Source organism: Salmo salar, chromosome 01 (assembly GCF_965601325.2).
Source record: "Salmo salar chromosome 01, fSalSal1, whole genome shotgun sequence".
NCBI lineage: Eukaryota > Metazoa > Chordata > Actinopteri > Salmoniformes > Salmonidae > Salmo > Salmo salar.
Genome location: NC_138291.1, coordinates 53,158,751 through 53,177,904, shown reverse-complemented (window position 1 = coordinate 53,177,904; position 19,154 = coordinate 53,158,751). Strand labels below are relative to the sequence as shown.

The following is a 19,154-nucleotide window of genomic DNA, read 5'->3' as shown; positions in this document are numbered from 1 at the left end:
CTGCTGAGGGTCAGCATGGCGGATATGTTGTTGCCTACACTCACCACCTGGGGGCGGCTCGTCACGAATTCCATGACCCAGACGCAACGGAAGAGTTGAGTCCCAGGGTCCAGAGTTTAGTGATGAGCTTGGAGGGCACTACTACCAAATGAGCTACATGGGACACCATTTTTCAACAATAGATTTTGTTGATGGTGATTGAAAATGCTGTCTCAGGCACCACTCCAGAATCTCCCATAAGTGTTCAATTGGTTTAAGATCTGGTGACTGAGATGGCCATGGTTAACATCGTTTTCATGCTCATCAAAACATTGTGACCACTCGTGCCCTGTGGATGGGGGCATTGCCATCTTATGGGGTATAGCCATGGTAGCCAAATTAATGGCAAAATAATGGCTTGCCCAGCATTTTTTATACATGACCCTAAGCATGATGGGATGTTATTTGCTTAATTAACTCAGGAACCACACCTGTGAGGAAGCACCGGCTTTCAATATACTCTGTATCTTTCATGTACTCAAGTGTTTCCATTATTTTGGCAGTTTTGTCTAACAAAATGTGCACCCACAAATAAAAAAAAATTGCATCAAGTAAAATTATGAAAACTATTGTCAGTGACAGTAAGTTAAACCCTTAACCTGGTTCTGCTTGTCAGTGTTACCTTTTTCTGTGGAATTCATTGTAGTTCTCAGCCCTTTTCAGATGTTCACAGTTTTAAGCCGCTTCGGTCAAGTAAACTTTTTATGCTGATGTTCTGTCTATTTTTCTTGCAGTGCTAGACTGATTCAGCATACACAGCAAGACTATGAGAATAGGATACAGCATTTGGGAGTGGGTGCAAAAATGTGTGAAGAGCAAACAACTGAGGTGGATTAATCCAGATTGCCTTGGAGCAAAGCAATCATTTTGCATTGTTAACAAAATAATATAGGTTTACGAATAATGGCAATTACCAGTCGTGCACTTTTTCCGCATGCAATTTCAAATTACAATAAATAATCACAATCTGCATTGGGGGAAGCATTTGGGACGGACCAGTTGGAGAGCAGGTCGTTGCAGAGCAAAAGAAGATCACAGTGCAAAGAAACTGTAAAGAGGAGCATCAAATCTTCTGAATGCACAACAATTTAATCATCGCTCATACTCTTACAGCTATAGAGTAGGCTCCTTAGAAATATCCTGCGCTTCTTGTTTAAGCGGAGGAACAATGACATCTCTCTCAGCATGGGTGAAGGCCAACAGCAAAGCCTCTGTTTCATGTCTCTCTGTTCACACAATTTACAGTTTACGACTGCTCACAACAGTTTACAGCAGCCAAATTTCATTTTGCACAGGCAAATCCTATCGCACATTATCCCGTACATTGCATTAGGAACCTAATCTTTTCTTTCTCTACCTCCTCAGAAGAAAGGAGCACCTTCATGATTAACCCACTTTACAGCAATGAATAAACGTATCATCCAGTAATGTACACCAGATTTAATTTGAATGAAAAAAATCCACGAAATGCTAAAAATCACAGAAATGTAATGGAAAATAGCACATAAAGCAGCCACCATGGAGTGCTCAGAGAATTAATTTGAACATTCCATAAATTCAATTTTTTCTTTACAGATTAGATGTTTTTTATTGTTAGTTGTGTACAGTATCTTGACAATTTCTCACAAATATGATGGTACAAACGTGAAGAAAAAATTATATGCATAAACAAAAATGTTATCTAACACAAACGTCATTAAATTAACTGAGAAATTACACAAATCTTCATTTTCTTTCTCTTCAGTGAAGACGTAAAGTCACATATAGCCCATGTTGCTTTTGGTTTCCCATCTTTGCTTGGCTTCAAACCTGAATCAATGTTAAAATACTGATTTAGCAAAACTTCTTTGCAAAATGTATTACTTATTACAGAAATTATAATGACAAAAATGAATCTGTATGAAATATACATATTTCCATGTTCTTGAGAGCTTGAAATAACAGTTAGTTGTGTGTTGTTCTTAGACATTAGCATAACACATTTTACACATATTCTTACCATGACATCCACTGTGACAGTTCAAAAAGTGCCTGTCTAATGTTAAACGACGGCTACAGTACACACTTTCTCTGTATAGTCAAACCCTAGCATGTATTTATACCTGTGCATGAAATAAGTAAGAAAGAAGCTGGCAAGCTAGCAAAATATGCATAACAAATGTATGTCACTAACAAACTGCAATTGAATGTAAATTAGGGAGATAATTGTGGGGAGGAGAGTAAAAAAGACAAACCCCCAAGCGATTTGTTCCTTCCTTTTCTGGGCTGCCCGCGAAGCCTCCACTTCCTGTTTGCTTTGCACAAAGTCACGGCAATCGGTGGCTTGCGCGATTTTCACGGCCAACTATTGAAAGAGAGACAAGGCCCCTTAGATGATGTAAATCAGTCTCTCTGGCAAGCAGAGCTCTTCCAACTGATATGTCAGGGTGTCTTCTCATGAGTGCCTCCGGTTCCCGTTTTGTCTCACCCTGACCACGATGCAATGACGGCACCTAGATTGTGGGTTGGTGAAGAAAAAAACATAGTAAATACACATTCAACTGCTTAACAGTAATCGAAAATAAGACAGTCAACCATTTACCATGACTGTCATAATATTTACTTCATCGTTTGGATGTACAGTAAAGGAAAACATTTGATTTGAAACGTGCAGATCTTTAAATCAGAAGTTAAAAGGAATGACCGTGATTGCAAGTGGCAAACACGTTTTGTTCAAATATCAGTGAGGAAGTGCATGTATTGTTGAGCAGAAGAATCCCAATAACCCCAGTCACACAGAAGCACAGGAAACAGAAGGCAACATCCAGTCACTCCACACTTGGAACAAATCTCCAAACCTTTAGAAATAATTATCTAACACTCATAGAGTACAATCAGGGGAAAGAAAAAAAGAAGTAAAAAAAAAAAAAAGGTAGTGAAGAAATGTGCCACCATTTCTCAACAACACAAAAAAACATGCTAGTCAATTTAAAAAATATATATAATTAAGTGGGATAAACTTTATTAGAAAGACAAAATGTTGGGATTAAGCAGGACAGTGCAAGCAGCCAGGAAACATTTAACTCTAAAGGCTTTTTATCACCATATTTCAGGAACCAAGGGTGAAAAAATGTTCTAATTTGGGATACATTAAAAGCCATAAAGGTCTTTCAAAAAGATTAATGGTACTTTGCTTGGATTTGAGATAAGGGCTTCAGCTGGCTGCAAGTACTGGGCTCCGGCTGGGCCCTCGAGGCATTCATCTATACAGTCACTTGGAAGATTTGTAAAAGCGTCTGCATAACCTGAAGCTAACATACTATGACAGTTTTCTAATTCCTTGCAATTTTTTTATAGGTTTAAAGGCCCATAAATCATGTTTTCTAGGCAGAACTCTGGAGAAAGGGAAAGTTACAATGGGTGATCATTCTCATGTTGGGAGTAGATTTGCCAGCAGATAACACTAGGGCATTTTGAGCACCATGTTTAAGTGGTGTAGGTGCTAAATGCTTTTGCTTGGATGTGGCGCAGGCTGGGATCATACATCTGAAGGTTTATTCAATTGTTGACAATTCTCCTGCGTTCACACATTTGCCAAAAAATAAAGTCATTGGGTAAAAGAGGCATCGTTTTGAGAGAAAATCAAATGAAATTGGAAGATGCTAAATGGCTCCATGAGCTTTACAACCAGAGATGTATCTTTTTTTGAACACAAGGATTACCCACATTAACCTGCTCTCCTGTGGGGAGCATTTGAAATTCAAAATGTCTAGAAACCACGCCTTCCTAAACCCCCCGCCAACAAAAAAAAGACACCGACACATTGACACTTTGACATAATTAAAACCCTCTCACATACCCCCCTCTTCCCTTTTGAATGCAGCCACTGAGCGGTTAAAGCGGTAAAGGTCTTTACATTTTTTCTTTTTTTATCAATGCAGTCTACATCCCTGATTGTCTTTACTGGGGCTCAACATTAATGTCAACCAAGTTACCTAGGCGACAGAACAGATCAAAGAGACAAAAAAAAGCCCTCAAATGTCTGATTAATCAAGCCTGCAAACAGCTTATTTCTTTTAGCCTGCATGCAAGTATGAAAATGAGATTCCGAGAGCAGTACATTGTGCAGATTTGTTCATTCTTATCTGAACAAAGCCAGCGGCAGCTTATTTCATGGATCACTGGCACTGTCAGCGCTGTGGCGCCGAGCAGGTGACGGCTCCTCTTTCTGTGGCGAGAACAAAATTAGCAAAAAGTCGGCACAAATTAGCCTCTCATATTTTCTGTAATATGACATTATTTTTCATTTACTTTTTGATCCACTTTTCAGGATTTTTTCCTCCCCCTCCCCTTGTGTGTGTCTTAGTGCCAAATCCTTTCAAATCACAAGCCAGCAAAAATGAAAACATTTGCTGCCAGAATAAAAATACAAAGCTAGAAAAGAAAAATGGGCCTACTCGACGCAAAAACCTCATGTGTTCTTTGTTTAAAGTAGTCATACAAGCATATTCCATGTCTCCGTAAGACCAATGTTAAAATGAAGATTTAGTGTCCGATAGCTTCAATTTTCTTCTCCCCAAAACCCTTTTCTTTTCTTTCAATTCTGTCCTGAGCACAGCCTCCATTTAACACAAGGTTTATTCAAAGGATTAATACTGTGACCTTTGGAAGGTTTGCAGGCAGCGGATTTTTGCTGCATTATACTGCCGCTGCTGCAGTAGCTTACAACCACTAGGAAAGTTAAATCAATAGTACCACTTTGTTGTCACTCATGGTTGGGTTGTCATAGAGATTCAAGTGGACTCCCAAATATGTGGCCTCGCTATATATATATATATATTATATCTCACTTCAGCACAGGCCATGTTAAAGATAAGGCCGTGATAAGGCATGTCCATTGTATTGACACAATATAGTATTGAGATAATGCAAGTTATCGATCATAGTCCCCTTTGAGCTGACTTCTATGCTGTGGCACAGCCTACTGCATAGACAGCATGGATGTGGCTTCTGTCAGTGACACAAATGGAATCCCTTCCAAAGTATGCAAGACATTGGGGATCATGCAGGTATTTCAACCAGTTTACCAACATGAGTTCATAGTCATCACAATGATTTACTGATAACTCTGTGCATTTCTCAGAATCCTTGGATATTCCAAGATACACATTACAAACAACAGCAGCAGCTTCAAAAGATAATGGTAGGGAGAGAAGATTCAACTTAACGCAAATGCTTCTCTATATTAATAAAGTGTTCAGGCTGGTATTAACAATATGAAATAAATGATGGCTTTAAGGAAGAAATGGCCTTAAACCCATTCATAAAATGTCCTATCCAGGGAAGCCTCTTCCAATTAAAACATGTGAGAGGTGGATTAACAGGGGCTATGTGGCTTTGCCTCGCTAAATCACCACCCCGAGCTGCTCCGCTGCATTTGACGTGTAAACGATTAATGACCAGCCTAATTCCCTTATCACACTACCTTAATGCCTAAATAATGTGGCCTTAGTCAACTTTGGAAAGCAGGGCTATATAAGAATGGAATAAATATCAGATTAGGCAGCTCATATGTAATTTCAGTCTAATTTCGAAGAATCGAGGTAGGGAGGAAAAAAGGAAAAATGGGTTTCTAGTCTGAAAAGTCAGATTGCTATACTTCAACTTGACCTTGTTTATGCCATGTAAAAGCATTACTGCGACAATGAAGCATAAGGCAGTCTGTCCACTAAATTGCTTTGATGCCATTCAATCTATTTCCAATTATTGGTTGTCCTATCGGTGCAAGTTAAACAAAGAAATTATTATGTTGATAAGAACAAGTCTTGACAATGATTTGAGTGAAGCCCAGCAAACTGGGGACGTCCTGAAGACATGCGGCGACGTTCCCATTAGGTCCCTCAAGGGTTACGAAGCGATTATTATCCCACTGGACTTTCTAAAAACATTCTAAGAACATTGCGTGACAGTCCCAAAGGAACGTTCTCTGGGGGGACCTTTGTCTAGTTCCCTGTAAGTTCCCAGGACGTCACTGAGGACCATGTCAGGACATTCTCAGGACTTTAATTTTACTACTCCTTAGGATGTTGCATGATGGTCCCAAGGGAACGTTCTCTTTGGGACGTTTTTATAGTTCCCGGTTTGTCCAATGGTCCCCTGAACGTTCTTGGGACATTGTGTCATGGTCCCCTGGAGGTTTTATCTAGTTCCCGATTTGTCCCAGGGATGGTTTTTAGGAGGTTCTTTGGATGTTGTGTCATGGTCCCCTGGCCGTTGTCTAGTTCCCGGTTTGTCCCAGGGACGTTTTTAACACGTAGCAGGAAGACTGGAATGCTGTGAACCAAGAGGTTGTGAGTTTAAATCTCAGGTGAGAACATGTTAAATAATAATTACTGTATGAATCAACATACACAATGTAATCAAGTATGTCAAAGTGTTCAATATGTAAGTTGAAAACACTGTATGCAATATATTGTAGTGTGTAGCTACCTCATCAAGAGGTCCTGAGTTGATCTTGTCATAAAGGCTATGAGGAGTTGGGTTGACAATCCAATGACCCAAGTTTGAGTCCTGGTCAGGGCTACCACCGAATTTGCGAATTGGTGTCAGAAGTGTAATGGCGCTACCATGAGGCCATCGAAGGTGTGCCCAGGCATTAGGAACTTGAGATGGGGACGAAGAGGGGTAGTGACGCGACTTTAATCCAACACCTAGCAAACTCGTCAAGAGGTTTTAGATCTCTTGGTGTAACAGCTAAGGAGTTGTGTTGGCAGTCGCTGGAACCGGTTTTGAGTCCTGGGAAGTGGGCGAAACTTGGTCAATATGGAATTTCAGTCCATTTTTTTGTGATGACGAATAGTCCTTATTCTGTAGGTGTTAAAAAACATCTAAGTACATCAAAGCATTACTGGCATTGGTTGTCTGGTGAGACCATTTGACTGCTTATCTAATCAAAGCCATGAGCTGTATATCCTTGCCATATCATTTTTTAATTCAGGATGCATTGCCATATTCTCTCAATAAAGATGAGCATTATTGTCATTCAGGGGGCAGTCGTGTAAGAGGTTTATGTAATCTTGCTGCCAATTTGACAAACAGCATTACATGACATGCAAAAAGAGAGCCACTCCTGGGAAGATATTGCCGAACTGCCAGTGGTATAATGCATGTCTCTATTTTTCTGCTCCCTAATAATCTGATGCTAGATACTGTCATCTTTAGGGACTGAAAGAGAGTCGGAAAGTTTGCCCGCTTTGTGCATATTCCATTATCTTGCCTCTTCTGAGTAGGGAAGGCTTATTAGCAAGCTTTGAACTCATACTTACAATAATGTGCCATCAACAGTTTTATAAGCTAATTAGAAAAACAGTTTAATTAATGACTGACTGGCAATAAAATGGCAATCATGAAAAAAGAAACTAAGGGTGCTAAGCTTCCACTACCACCAATTAAGGCCTAATTACAAACAAATTATATATGTGTTTTGCTGTGGGCTTTAATAAAAAAAAATGGCTTTAATTAAAAGAGAAAACATGCTAATTAATTAAACAGCACAAAAAAAAAAAAATCTACATTGAAAAGTATGCTTTGCCTATCAAGTAATTAATGAAATACAATAATCTAAATGAGATTCCCAAGCAAATGATAAAAGCTTAGTAACCATTTCACAAAATCCATTTCAAAATGAATGGGCAGAAACTGCATGTGAGTCATCCAGAGACGCATACAATAAGAGTTCATTCTGTGATGAATTGCTTATGCTGAAGGAAAAAGGAACGAAGAAGAGACTTTCCTTAACTGTTTCTCAGTTGCCCGGGGGCCTTGCAGGAGAGAGGAAGAGAGCCTCATTTTCTGATGTGGGGCGGGCACAGCTTAAATCTGATAACGAGTGTTTTCCACAAAAGCAATGCTCATTAAAAAATGTGGCATCACAGGGAAAGGTACTGAAAAGAGAAAATACCAAAATAACATGAAACAGTCTTAGTTCAGCTCCTCTTCTCACCTAAATAGCCATGTTGTGCCACCTTTGCTTTACAGTACGTAAACAGTGGTTTCCAAAGCGATGCATGCTATGGTGGTATGGGTTTCTTTCCTAATATACAGTACCAGTCAAAAGTTCAGACACACCTACTCATTCCAGGGTTTTTCTTTATTTTTACTATTTTCTGCATTGTAGAAGTGTATATTTGAGATTCTTCAAAGTAACCTTGATGACAGCTTGGCACACTCTTGGCATTCTCTCAACCAGCTTCATGAGGTAGTCACCTGGAATGCACTTCAATTAACATGAGTGCCTTATTAAAAGTTAATTTGTGGAATGTATTTCCTTCTTAATGCGTTTGAGCCAATCAGTTGTGTTGCAACAAGGTAGGGGTGGTAAACAGAAGACAGCCTATTTGGTAAAACACCAAGTCCATATTATGGCAAGAAGAGCTCAAATAAGCAATGAGAAATGACAGTCCATCATTACCTTAAGACATGAAGGTCAGTCAATATCAAACATTTCAAGAAATTTTAAGAAACAAGAAGTTTCTTCGAGTGCAGTCGCAAAAACCATCAAGCGCTATGATGAAACTGGCTCTCATGAAGTCCGCCACAGGAGAGGAAGGCCTAGAGTTACCTCTGCTGCAGAGTATAAGTTCATTAGAGTCAACTGCACCTCAGATTGCAGCCCAAATAAATGCTTCACAGAGTTCAAGTAACAGACACATCTCAACAGCAACTGTTCAGAGGAGACTGCGTGAATCAGGCATTCATGGTGGAATTGCTGCAAAGAAAGCACTACTAAAGGACACCAATAATAAGAAGAGACTTGCTTTGGCCAAGAAACACAAACAATGGACATTAGACCAGTGGAAATCAGTCCTTTGGTCTGATGATTCCAAATTAGACTTTTGGTTTCAACTATTGTGTCTTTGTGAGTCGCAGAGTAGGTGAACAGATGATTTCCGCATGTGTGGTTCCCACCGTGAAACATGGAGGAGATGGTGTGATGGTGCTTTGATGGTGAAACTGTCTGTGATTTATTTAGAATTCAAGGCACACTTAACCAGCATGGCTACCACAGCATTCTGCAGCGATAAGCCATTCCATCTGGTTTGCACTTAGTGGGACTATCATTTGTTTTTCAACAGGACAATGACCCAACACACCTCCAGGCTGTGTAAGAGCTATTTGACCAAGGAGAATGATGGAGTCCTGCATCAGATGACCTGGCCTCCAATTGAGATGGTTTGGGATGAGTTTGACCGCAGAGTGAAAGAAAAGCAGCCAACAAGTGCTCAGCATATGTGGGAACTCTTTCAAGACAGCTGGAAAAACAATCCTCATGAAGCTGCTTGAGAGAATGCCAAGAGTGTGCCAAGCTGTCATCAAGGCAAAGGGTGGCTACTTTGAAGAATCTAAAATCTATTTTGATTCGTTTAACACTATTTTGGTTACTACATGATTCCATGTGTTATTTCATAGTTTTGATGTCTTCACTATTATTCTACAATATAGGAAATAGTAAACATAAAGAAAGACCCTGGAATGAGTAGGTGCGTCCAAACTTTTGACTGGTACTGTATCTCTTGCTTCATTGAAATGGTAGAAGAAATTAGGGTCATAATAATATCATACCATTTTGAGTGGTATGAGAAGTAAAAATGCAAGTTAGCCTGTGGACACAGCATATCTGGCCTTCAAGCAACCACCATTTACATGACTCTAGGCCTATAGCTCAGTCATACAATGATCTAACGTCAGGTGACTGTTAATTTGCTACTTATTGCCACGAGCAGCACCTGTGGATAATTTGGCGTGTCTTTCTGTGTTCAGAAATGTCACTCCTAACCACCTATCTATGGTGTGTTGAAGAGTGAAATTTCTCTGGGTTCTGTACTTTAGACTACCAGTGGTTAGCCAAGTGTTTATGATGAACCATGCAGGTGTTTCTTTCTTTCCATTATTTCCATACTCTTTAGCTTCTGGAACTCATGAAAAGGATACGACACCCCCTATTGTGTCAGAATACATCGTTTCTGTTTTGAAGTGGTAATGTACGCTAATAGCTGTGATCACTGCTAAGGGGAAACTGGAAGCACTAACACGGTGTGACAGTCTTTTGTCTTGTATTATTCTCACTTATTATATAAAAAGTGCTGCCTCAGAGTAAAAAAACGAAATATTAAAAAAGGGAGCTTATTGCTTGGTTTATTGCTCGGTTTGTAGAGGAGAGGGATGTAATCAATTGTTGCAGGATGGAAGTCCGCTGAAGAGACAGTGAATTACAAATCACCATTGGATTAAGTTGTGCTTAGCTATTTTACTTAGGGCTAGCTGTTAAACTCATTCATAATGTATTATGAATGAATGAATAATAGGCATTTATGCACTTGTGTAGGCAGTTATAAGAAGCTATGCGCTGTTATGAATGCTTATAACAGTTGCTGTATTATTGGATATACGTTTTAACTGAATACAGCCTTCTTTGTTGCATTTTTCAGGAATGCTTTCTGGAATCCATCTTTTAAATATGAGCTGCCGGATCCTATCAACTCTCCTGACAGAGGGTGAGCGAGTTATATATAGCGCTTAATATTATGCTAATTAAGGAAATTAATTACTCCATATGCAACGTACAGCTGTGTAAAATAATGTTCAGTAATCAAAGGATGGTGTCGCAAGTGCCCTAACTGGAAGACTTGCACCACTTAATCTACTGAACTAATATTAAGAAGTACTTTAGGGGCCAGAAGCTATTCCGAGTATTTTGGGACTTCTAAGCCGGCCTTTGAGAAACAACAAGAAAAGTACGGCTCTGCAAAAGATCAACAAACCAAACTGCACGTGAGAAAAGAAGAAACATTGCCAACCCTATCTGCAAACAATGGTTTTCTAAAATGTAAAGGTATTAGCGATGAAAACGAAAGAGCTTCCTTTGAAACAACACTGCCTCAGTAAGGTACCAGTTAATAATATGAACAGATACCTAAGAAGAAATGTGATTGCTTTGTGTCACATTTTGGTGGACTTAATACTTAACTTGAACTTTTAAGAAGAACCGAGCTTTAAAAAGTATTTGAAACAAAGAATTTCAGACTTTGGAGAATATTTAAATATATACTTTAATGAGGAGACAATCTCAAAGCAACCTGTAATATTCTGGCAGTGTATTTTAGAACTCGAACAGATGAAAGCACATGTATCAGAGAATTTATAAGAAGCCTTAAAAAAAAGGGTTTTACCAAATTGTTTTAATATTCAGATTCAAAGTCAACAACAAAATAATGAATTGATTGTCGCGAGCTCAAAACACAGCAGAAAGAAACAATTCCTTTATTGGAGGAACATCTTCAGACATTTCACTTTGGTTCGAAAAGCAATGCTGGCAGATTGAGAATTGAAATACTGTGACAACCTGGTACACTGTGAACTGTGTTTCTTTACAAACAATGCCTTGGGGGACAGACACAGCTTTCTTCAGTACTTCACAGCTGTCTAAATCCTTTTCCGTTCTTTCCACTACGAAAACCTGGTACGATTCCTCCACTAAAAAGCCTGCCATAATAATGTCTCTCAAGTGTTATGACAGTAAACAAATAAGCCATTACATACAGTATCAAATGAGACGCTTCAATAATAACCTTGAAATGTATTCTGACCACAGTTGGGAATATTGATCCACTAAATGTTTGTCACCATAGGACTGTCCAGAGTCAACACTAGTGTCTCAATCATCATTTGCAAAGTGCAATGAGGTTGAACTCAGGAAGAATTAGACGTGGGTATAAAACGCTCCACTTCTACGCACATTTCCCCAGAGCATGTTTAATACACCACATGCTATTATTTAACTAGGAAATGAAGCCGCAACCTTGACGCTGCCAGCAGCCACCACTTGAGCCATCTGTAGCAAACTACACTTCTCTCAAGTTTATCCTCTACCATAGATACTGTATATTTGGTCCAACATCCACTAAAGAGACGGAGAAAAACATATTTGAAAAGGGATATTGCAGCAGTAACACATCAGTATCCCCTTCTGTGCAACATGGTCAACATACTACAGTAGAATAAATGGTGAAATGTCTATGTCCTACTCATTCATGGTACTGTATGCGCTGTATTTTCCTATCTATTTACAAGAAGTCGGTGGAATTTGTAGGTCACTTGTCATTAGCTCTCATTGTCATTTAGACAATTTTACAGACAGGCTGATATTGGGCTAAATGTTACCAGGCATTACAGAACAATGAATGCAGTTTCTTACTCACCAGTTTTGTTGTATGTGAGAATGTCTTGAAAACTTCAGTCAATTCACTGTTCTGAGCATGAGGTAAACACAGATACAGAGTGAGCTATGGCTGCCAGACTGCTGTCAAGCCCATCCTTCATGTTCCTGGCAAGCTACAAGGGAGGTGACAGAGAGGCAAAGAACCTCAGCTAAGTCTGCCCAAATCCACTAGTGCTCTAAGAGGCTTTCTGGAACTACAGGTGCCACTTTGTCAGCCACAAAGCAAGTTTATTTGAATTTCTCTAACCTTTTCTTTGGCCATTTGCATTATTGTGTTTTATCGTCTGTTTTATTTTATGCTGGGTACAAGAACCAGTCTTCAACATCAGTCTGCTGGCACGTAAAATCAAATCACTTACCGTGCGTGTCCCTCATCAACATTTTTAATAGAGAACTAGGTTTTAATGTTTGATAGAGTACGACGATTTTGCGTGCATTGCCTAACCTTTGTTGAAGTTCAAGTGTTTATCTGAATTAAGGTTTAGGTACATGGCTGACAGACTTAATAGCGCGTATGCTGTACTGATGCACGAATATCACTGCTTCTATAAGAGCATCACATCTCTCACCTCTAGTTGTGACAATTGAACATACTGTAATCCCCAACTATGAAAAGTAGTAGCTGTGTCTTTTTAACTGCAATTATGGGTGCGTGGGCTACATTTTCTACTAAATTAGCTTCAAACCGCTTGATCCATGATGCCTGCCGAGACGAGTGGTTTCAAAACTGCAGGCATAGCATTTAGGGACGTGTGCACTTCAAAGGTATGAAACTTGCACCTTGAGAATGTTTTAAAAGTTGGCTTGAAGGCAATGTACCCCTTCATTAAAAAGCAGAGCCAAAAGTCCTTTAGACACTGCCACACTTCAAAACTAAGGGGGAGGGATTTCCATTAACTCAATGGAAAAGGGCTGCAGGACTTCTCAATCAAGTGTGCCTGTGTGTGTTTTTGTTCCCCTATGTCTTTGCAGGAAGAAATGGCCGCGGATCCATTAGTTTGATTTGTCACAGCGGGAGCGCCCCAAAGATCTCTTATCAGTGCAACGTACCTCTCGAGTGGCGAGTCTGTCGCTCATCTCCTCCGCCTTCCCAAAGTCCCCTTCAGCGATGGCGCTCTCTATGCTCTTTTCTAGGCTGGACTGGAGAGAAGGGGAACATTTTGTGATTTTAGAAATAGAAAGGGGGGAAAATCTAAGTAACTTCCCCTGGGCCTTATTTTTTATAGGATTGCTATTAATACAAATATGTAGAAAACCTTTTTGATTGGATATTAGAAGGGAAATCTTTTTTTTGGGGGGGGGGGGGGGGGGGTTACCAAACATAAATGTGACTCTTTAATTACACATTTCCATTACAGACTGGAGCAGGGGAGGGGGCAAAGATGCCCCTGGTTACTGATTGCAGGGTGGTTCCCTAAAAAAGGAGACTATCCGAAGTAGTACAGTAAAGAGCATTTCTCCAAAAATCTTTTACAGGGCACATGACGGGCAAGATATTATACTTCTATATTAGGGGAGCCCTCTCTGAAGCATCTTCATAAAAATGATTCAAGGACTCATGGCCCTGTGTGGTTCAGTTGGTAGAGCATGGCGTTTGCAACGCCAGGATTGTGGGTTTGATTCCCGGGCCCACCTATATATATATATAAAATGTTTGCACGCATGACTGTAAATTGCTTTGGATTAAAGCGTCTGCTAAATGGCATATATAAACATATAAATAAAGACACACTCACCCCCAAATGAATTTGGAAAAAGACAGCAAGTGGAGCCTAATAATGAAATGAAAGATGGTAGTAATAACTACATATATACAAACTTCTACCACCACAACTTTACAGTAGCCTTTTTTTCTGGCAATGTGGACTGAATTATAGACTGAATGTGCATGTCCCAAAGAAAATATTTTGTGCCTAGTGTGTAATTGACTTAACATTTGTTAATGTAATATGAATGTCTAAATGACATTGATCACTAATGAGAATGTTTGAACATGGAGGAGCAAGACCTTCTCGTTATGTTGACTTGACAAGTTCTGTTTAATTCAGCTTCTTGTTAATTATATCTTATCCATTCAAAGTAGGCCTCCTCTTTTGAAAATGAGTAAAAAAACTCAGCAAAAATTCAATTTTATGGTACTTTGAGATAAAGTGAATTCAAATAACACTCCAAATAAGCATTACTAGAACTTCCAATTGAATTAGGACAAATTCCACAACTTATACAAAATTATTATATTTGCAACCACTTTGCTTACATGACAATTTACATATAAAAATATGAATGTCTCTTTCTTCAGACTTATCAAGTACACAACTTAATTTCTTACTTGAATCCATTTAGAAATAAACACATTTTCCCAAGAGTTGCTTATCTTATGACACACACACACTACAGCTATTCGCCAACACTTTCCTGCACACAGACGCAGGGCTGAGACACACAAAAACAAAAGCAGGTGACTGTGATTCCATTTTCCATACATGAGTTTCCAAAAATATAGCCTAAGCTAGTGCTATGCAGGCTAGATCCATGCCCCTGTAGGCTAGATTCATGGGTCTGACAATTAGGCTACTCAAAGTGTGAGAGGCTATGTTATTGTTGTATACGGAGCTTTCCACAAACAGTAACAAGGTGTGCAGGAGCTGTCAGGTCTTTGTACAGACATGCAGTACATACACTTCTCTCTAGAGCAAATCTACATCTTACATTAATCTCAACCAAAAAGGACAGTGGAGAATCATCCCAAATGCCAAGATTAAGGTAATCTCATCATTACATTTAACACTATCTTTTATATTTTACTCAACGTCAGATTTGAGTCTAAAAACCTCTTAATCCACCTGTCATATTTGATAAAACAATGAGAAGTTACATAGGCATGGAAAGACAGAACACGTTCAATGCTTTTACCATAACTTGATGGCATTAAACACAGACAGGCAGGCGAGTAATGTGGCAGACATCTTTGTTACCTTGGGAGCAGGCTTGCTACAGGCAGGAGGTTGAAATCTATCATTGATGCCAAAGTACTGCGTAAGCCCATCCCAATGCCTTTCATGCTCCGCTTGAGGTTCTCTGCTGAGAAAAAAAAAAAATGGTGTTCATGTTCATTATCGGTTCAGTACAAGACTACAGCATATGTTTAGAATATACATGGGTGATAAGTACCCATCCAATTTTTTGAAATCCCTAGTAGAATAGACTATTAGGTAGGCCTACACCAACAAGGCTATGTCCCGATTCACCACCCTTTTTCAGAAGTCTGCACTTGAACACCTACCGTCATGGATTAAAAAGCATAGGATTGGTGTAGCCTAAGCATTGGCTAGAGCGAGTTTCCACAATTCTAAAATCCATGCAAGAAAGTGTGCAAGCTGTAGTGGGTGAAGTACCGGGACTCAGCCTTGAAGACTTTATTGTAGAGCTACAGTTGAAGTCAGAAATTTACAAACACATTTAAACTCAGTTTCACAATTCCTGACATTTAATCCTAGTAAGAATTCCCTGTTTTAGGTCAGTTTGGATCACAATCTAATTTATGAATGAAAAATGTCAGAATAATAGTAGAGAGAATGATTTATTTCAGCTTTTATTTATTTCATCACATACCCAGTGGGTCAGAAGTTCACATACACTCAATTAGTATTTGGTAGCATTGCCATTAAATTGTATAACTTGGGTCAAACATTTCGGGTAGCCTTTCACAAGCTTCCCACAATATGTTGGGTGAATTTTGGCCAACTCCTCCTGACAGAGCTGGTGTAACTGAGTCAGGTTTGTAGGCCTCCTGGCTCGCACATGCTTTTTCAGTTCTGCCCACAAATTTTTTATAGGATTGAGGTCAGGGCTTTGTGTTGCCCACTCCAATACCTTGACTTTGTTGTCCTTAAGCCATGCAAAATGCCACAACTTTGCAAGAATGCTTTGGGTCATTGTCCATTTGGAAGACCCATTTGCGACCAAGCTTTAACTTCCTGACTGATGTCTTGAGATGTTGCTTCAATATATCCACAATTTTCCGTCCTCATGATGCCATCTATTTTGTGAAGTGCACCAGTCCCTCCTGCAGCAAAGCACCCCCACAACATGATGCTGCCACCCCCTTGCTTCACGGTCGGGATGGTGTTCTTCGACTTGCAAGCCTCCCCCTTTTTCCTCCAAACATAACGATGGTCATCATGGCCAAACAGTTCTATTTTTGTTTCATCAGACTAGAGGACATTTCTCCAAAAAGTACAATCTTTGTCCCCATGTGCAGTTGCAAACCGTAGTGGCATTTTTTATGACAGTTTTGGAGCAGTCTCCTTGTTGAGTGGCCTTTCAGGTTATGATGATATAGGACTCGTTTTACTGTGGATATAGATACTTTTGTACCCATTTCCTCCAGCATCTTCACAAGGTCTTTTGCTGTTGTTCTGGGATTGATTCGCACTTTTCGCATCAAAATACATTCATCTCTAGGAGAGAGAACGCGTCTCCTTCCTGAGCGGTATGAAGGCTGGTGGTCCCATGGTGTTTATACCTGCATACTATTGTTTGTACAGATGAACATGGTACCTTCCGGCATTTGGAAATTGCTCCCAAGGATGAACCAGACTTGTGGAGGTCTACAATTTTTTTTACTTAGGTCTTGGCTGATTTCTTTTGATTTTCCCATGATGTCAAGCAAAGAGGCACAGCGTTTGAAGGTAGGCCTTGAAATACATCCACAGGTACACCTCCAATTGACTCAAATTATGTCAATTAGCCTATCAGAAGCTTCTAAAGCCATGACATTATTTTCTGGAATTTTCAAAGCTGTTTAAAAGGCACAGTCAACTTAGTGTATGTAAACTTCTGGAATTGTGACACAGTGAATTGAGTGAAATAATATGTCTGTAAACAATTGTTGGAAAAATGACTTGTGTCATGCACAAAGTAGATGTCCTAACCGACTTGCCAAAACCATATAGTTTGTTAACATGAAATTTGTGGAGTGGTTGAAAAACAAGTTTTAATGACTCCAACCTAAGTGTATGTAAACTTCCCACTTCAACTGTATGTAATACAATTACATTTTCAAAAATAGATAGGCCTACATTACCTTTCAGTGTTTGATTCCATGTTCTTAGTTGCTGATGTATCATCTGTTTAGTGACGTGAAACAAAGACATTAATCGTGGTTACCTGTGAACTGCCAAGTAAACTCCAAAAATCACCCTTTGTTGTATTGTGTCATGACTCATGACCTCAGAAATATAGACTACACTGTGGTAATATCCCTTCAAAACAATGAAAAGGGGTAGACTGGTTGACTATTTTTTTCAGTGACTTTTGATGGAACTGTATATAATTGAATTATGTTTGCCTTGGATCCATTCCAGTTCAACTTCTATAGCTAGAAGACTATTACCTCAATTATAATACCATTCAGAATTGAACAAGGACAAATGAAAGTTAGTGAATAGTCACTTAAAAAAACAAAAAAACAAGGGTCATGACACTTGGACACAGGATGACTCCTCTGCTCTGGTTTTCCCTTTTCCATTATTTCTGTGATAGATAGGTCAAGTAGGTTAGGCTTACATCTGACCAGAGCAAAGATGTCCTTGATCTTTATCTTCAGTGGCTATGTGTTAAAAAGTGCAATTCACCTTTCTTATATCGTCCTTTTCTCTGCTGTCTTTTTTGGGGGAGTTTCATTGTGTTGATCTCATCTTTTTTCTTCTGTTGCTCTTTAAATTTCTAAAGAACATGAAGCGCAACCATTCACATTTAGCATTAACAAAATCATTAACCCATTAATGAAAACCTCCTTTTCAACACTTAATAAATTATGTTTGTGTGATGTGTATATCACGTTGGTGTCTTTAGTCACATTAAAACATACAATGTAGCTTTTCAAATGAGTAGCATATCCACATTTTACTTGCTTTTGAAAGGTGGTGCAACACTTCACATACTTGCCAAATCTCCTCGGAATCCCGGGTAAGGAGTCCAAACACGGGTCATTTTCTATGAAGGGCTGGATAGAAGAAAAACTTGTGTCTCCGAGTGTAACACAATTTTGCTTAAGACCAGGCGAAAGTCCAACTGCAGGACGTTGAACGTTAGTTGCGGCTATTTCTTGATTTGCAACACCTTGGTCGTCTTCATCGTCTGAACTCATTTCTGCATCGGTCAGACCTTTCGGTAAAAGTCCGCTGTACATGTTGAGAAGGGCAAATCAACAACGATGTATGCTCGGGTTATGACGTGTTAGTCATAATCCAAAACAAACTGGTATACCTCTTTTTTTTTTTACAAAATCAAAGACTGTAAACATTTTCTCTTCCTGGTGGACACTATGACTCTGGCAAAACAACCGCTCTGATTGGGTAAAACAATATCACTTCTACCAATGAGAACCGTTCTTCTATCGATGCGCCAAACCCCATGGTTGCGTTCCAGGTCGTCTTTCTTAGGCTACAATTGCAATGCGCATCTCAGATTATTACTGAGATGTTGAACACTTGTCCATGATAGATTTAACAGAATTGTAAAGCAATAATTTGCCAAAAAAGGGGAGAATTGTCACACCCCAAAAAATGCTTTGGGGAGGGTTGTGTTTTTTTATTAGGCAAGGAGGGGGGGGGGGGGGGGGGGGGGGTAGTGCGTCTTCTCTCTGGTTTACCTTTGCCCTTATGCAGGTGTTCACTATAATTTCTTCCATTCTAGCCAAATTTCCTCATCTGCTTGCATGCCCCTTCCCTACAGTGCATTCGGAAAGTATTCAGACCCATTAACTTTTCCTAATTTTATTATGTTACAACCTTATTCTAAAATTGATTAAATAGCTTTTTGAATGCCAAGAGTTTGCAAATATGTTTCAAGGAAA

General features: G+C 39.4%; 1 protein-coding gene across 1 annotated transcript; it reads right to left on the bottom strand.

The window, feature by feature from the left end:
• Window positions 1-1,459: 1,459 nt before the first annotated feature.
• LOC106604631 (protein FAM204A) lies at window positions 1,460-18,627 on the bottom strand. Its single transcript, XM_014199535.3, is given in 8 exon segments — window positions 1,460-1,848; window positions 2,274-2,383; window positions 13,346-13,435; window positions 15,271-15,373; window positions 17,382-17,424; window positions 17,932-18,022; window positions 18,241-18,260; window positions 18,263-18,627. Coding segments are annotated over 8 exon segments (735 nt in total). The 5' UTR covers window positions 18,489-18,627; the 3' UTR covers window positions 1,460-1,796.
• Window positions 18,628-19,154: the final 527 nt, after the last annotated feature.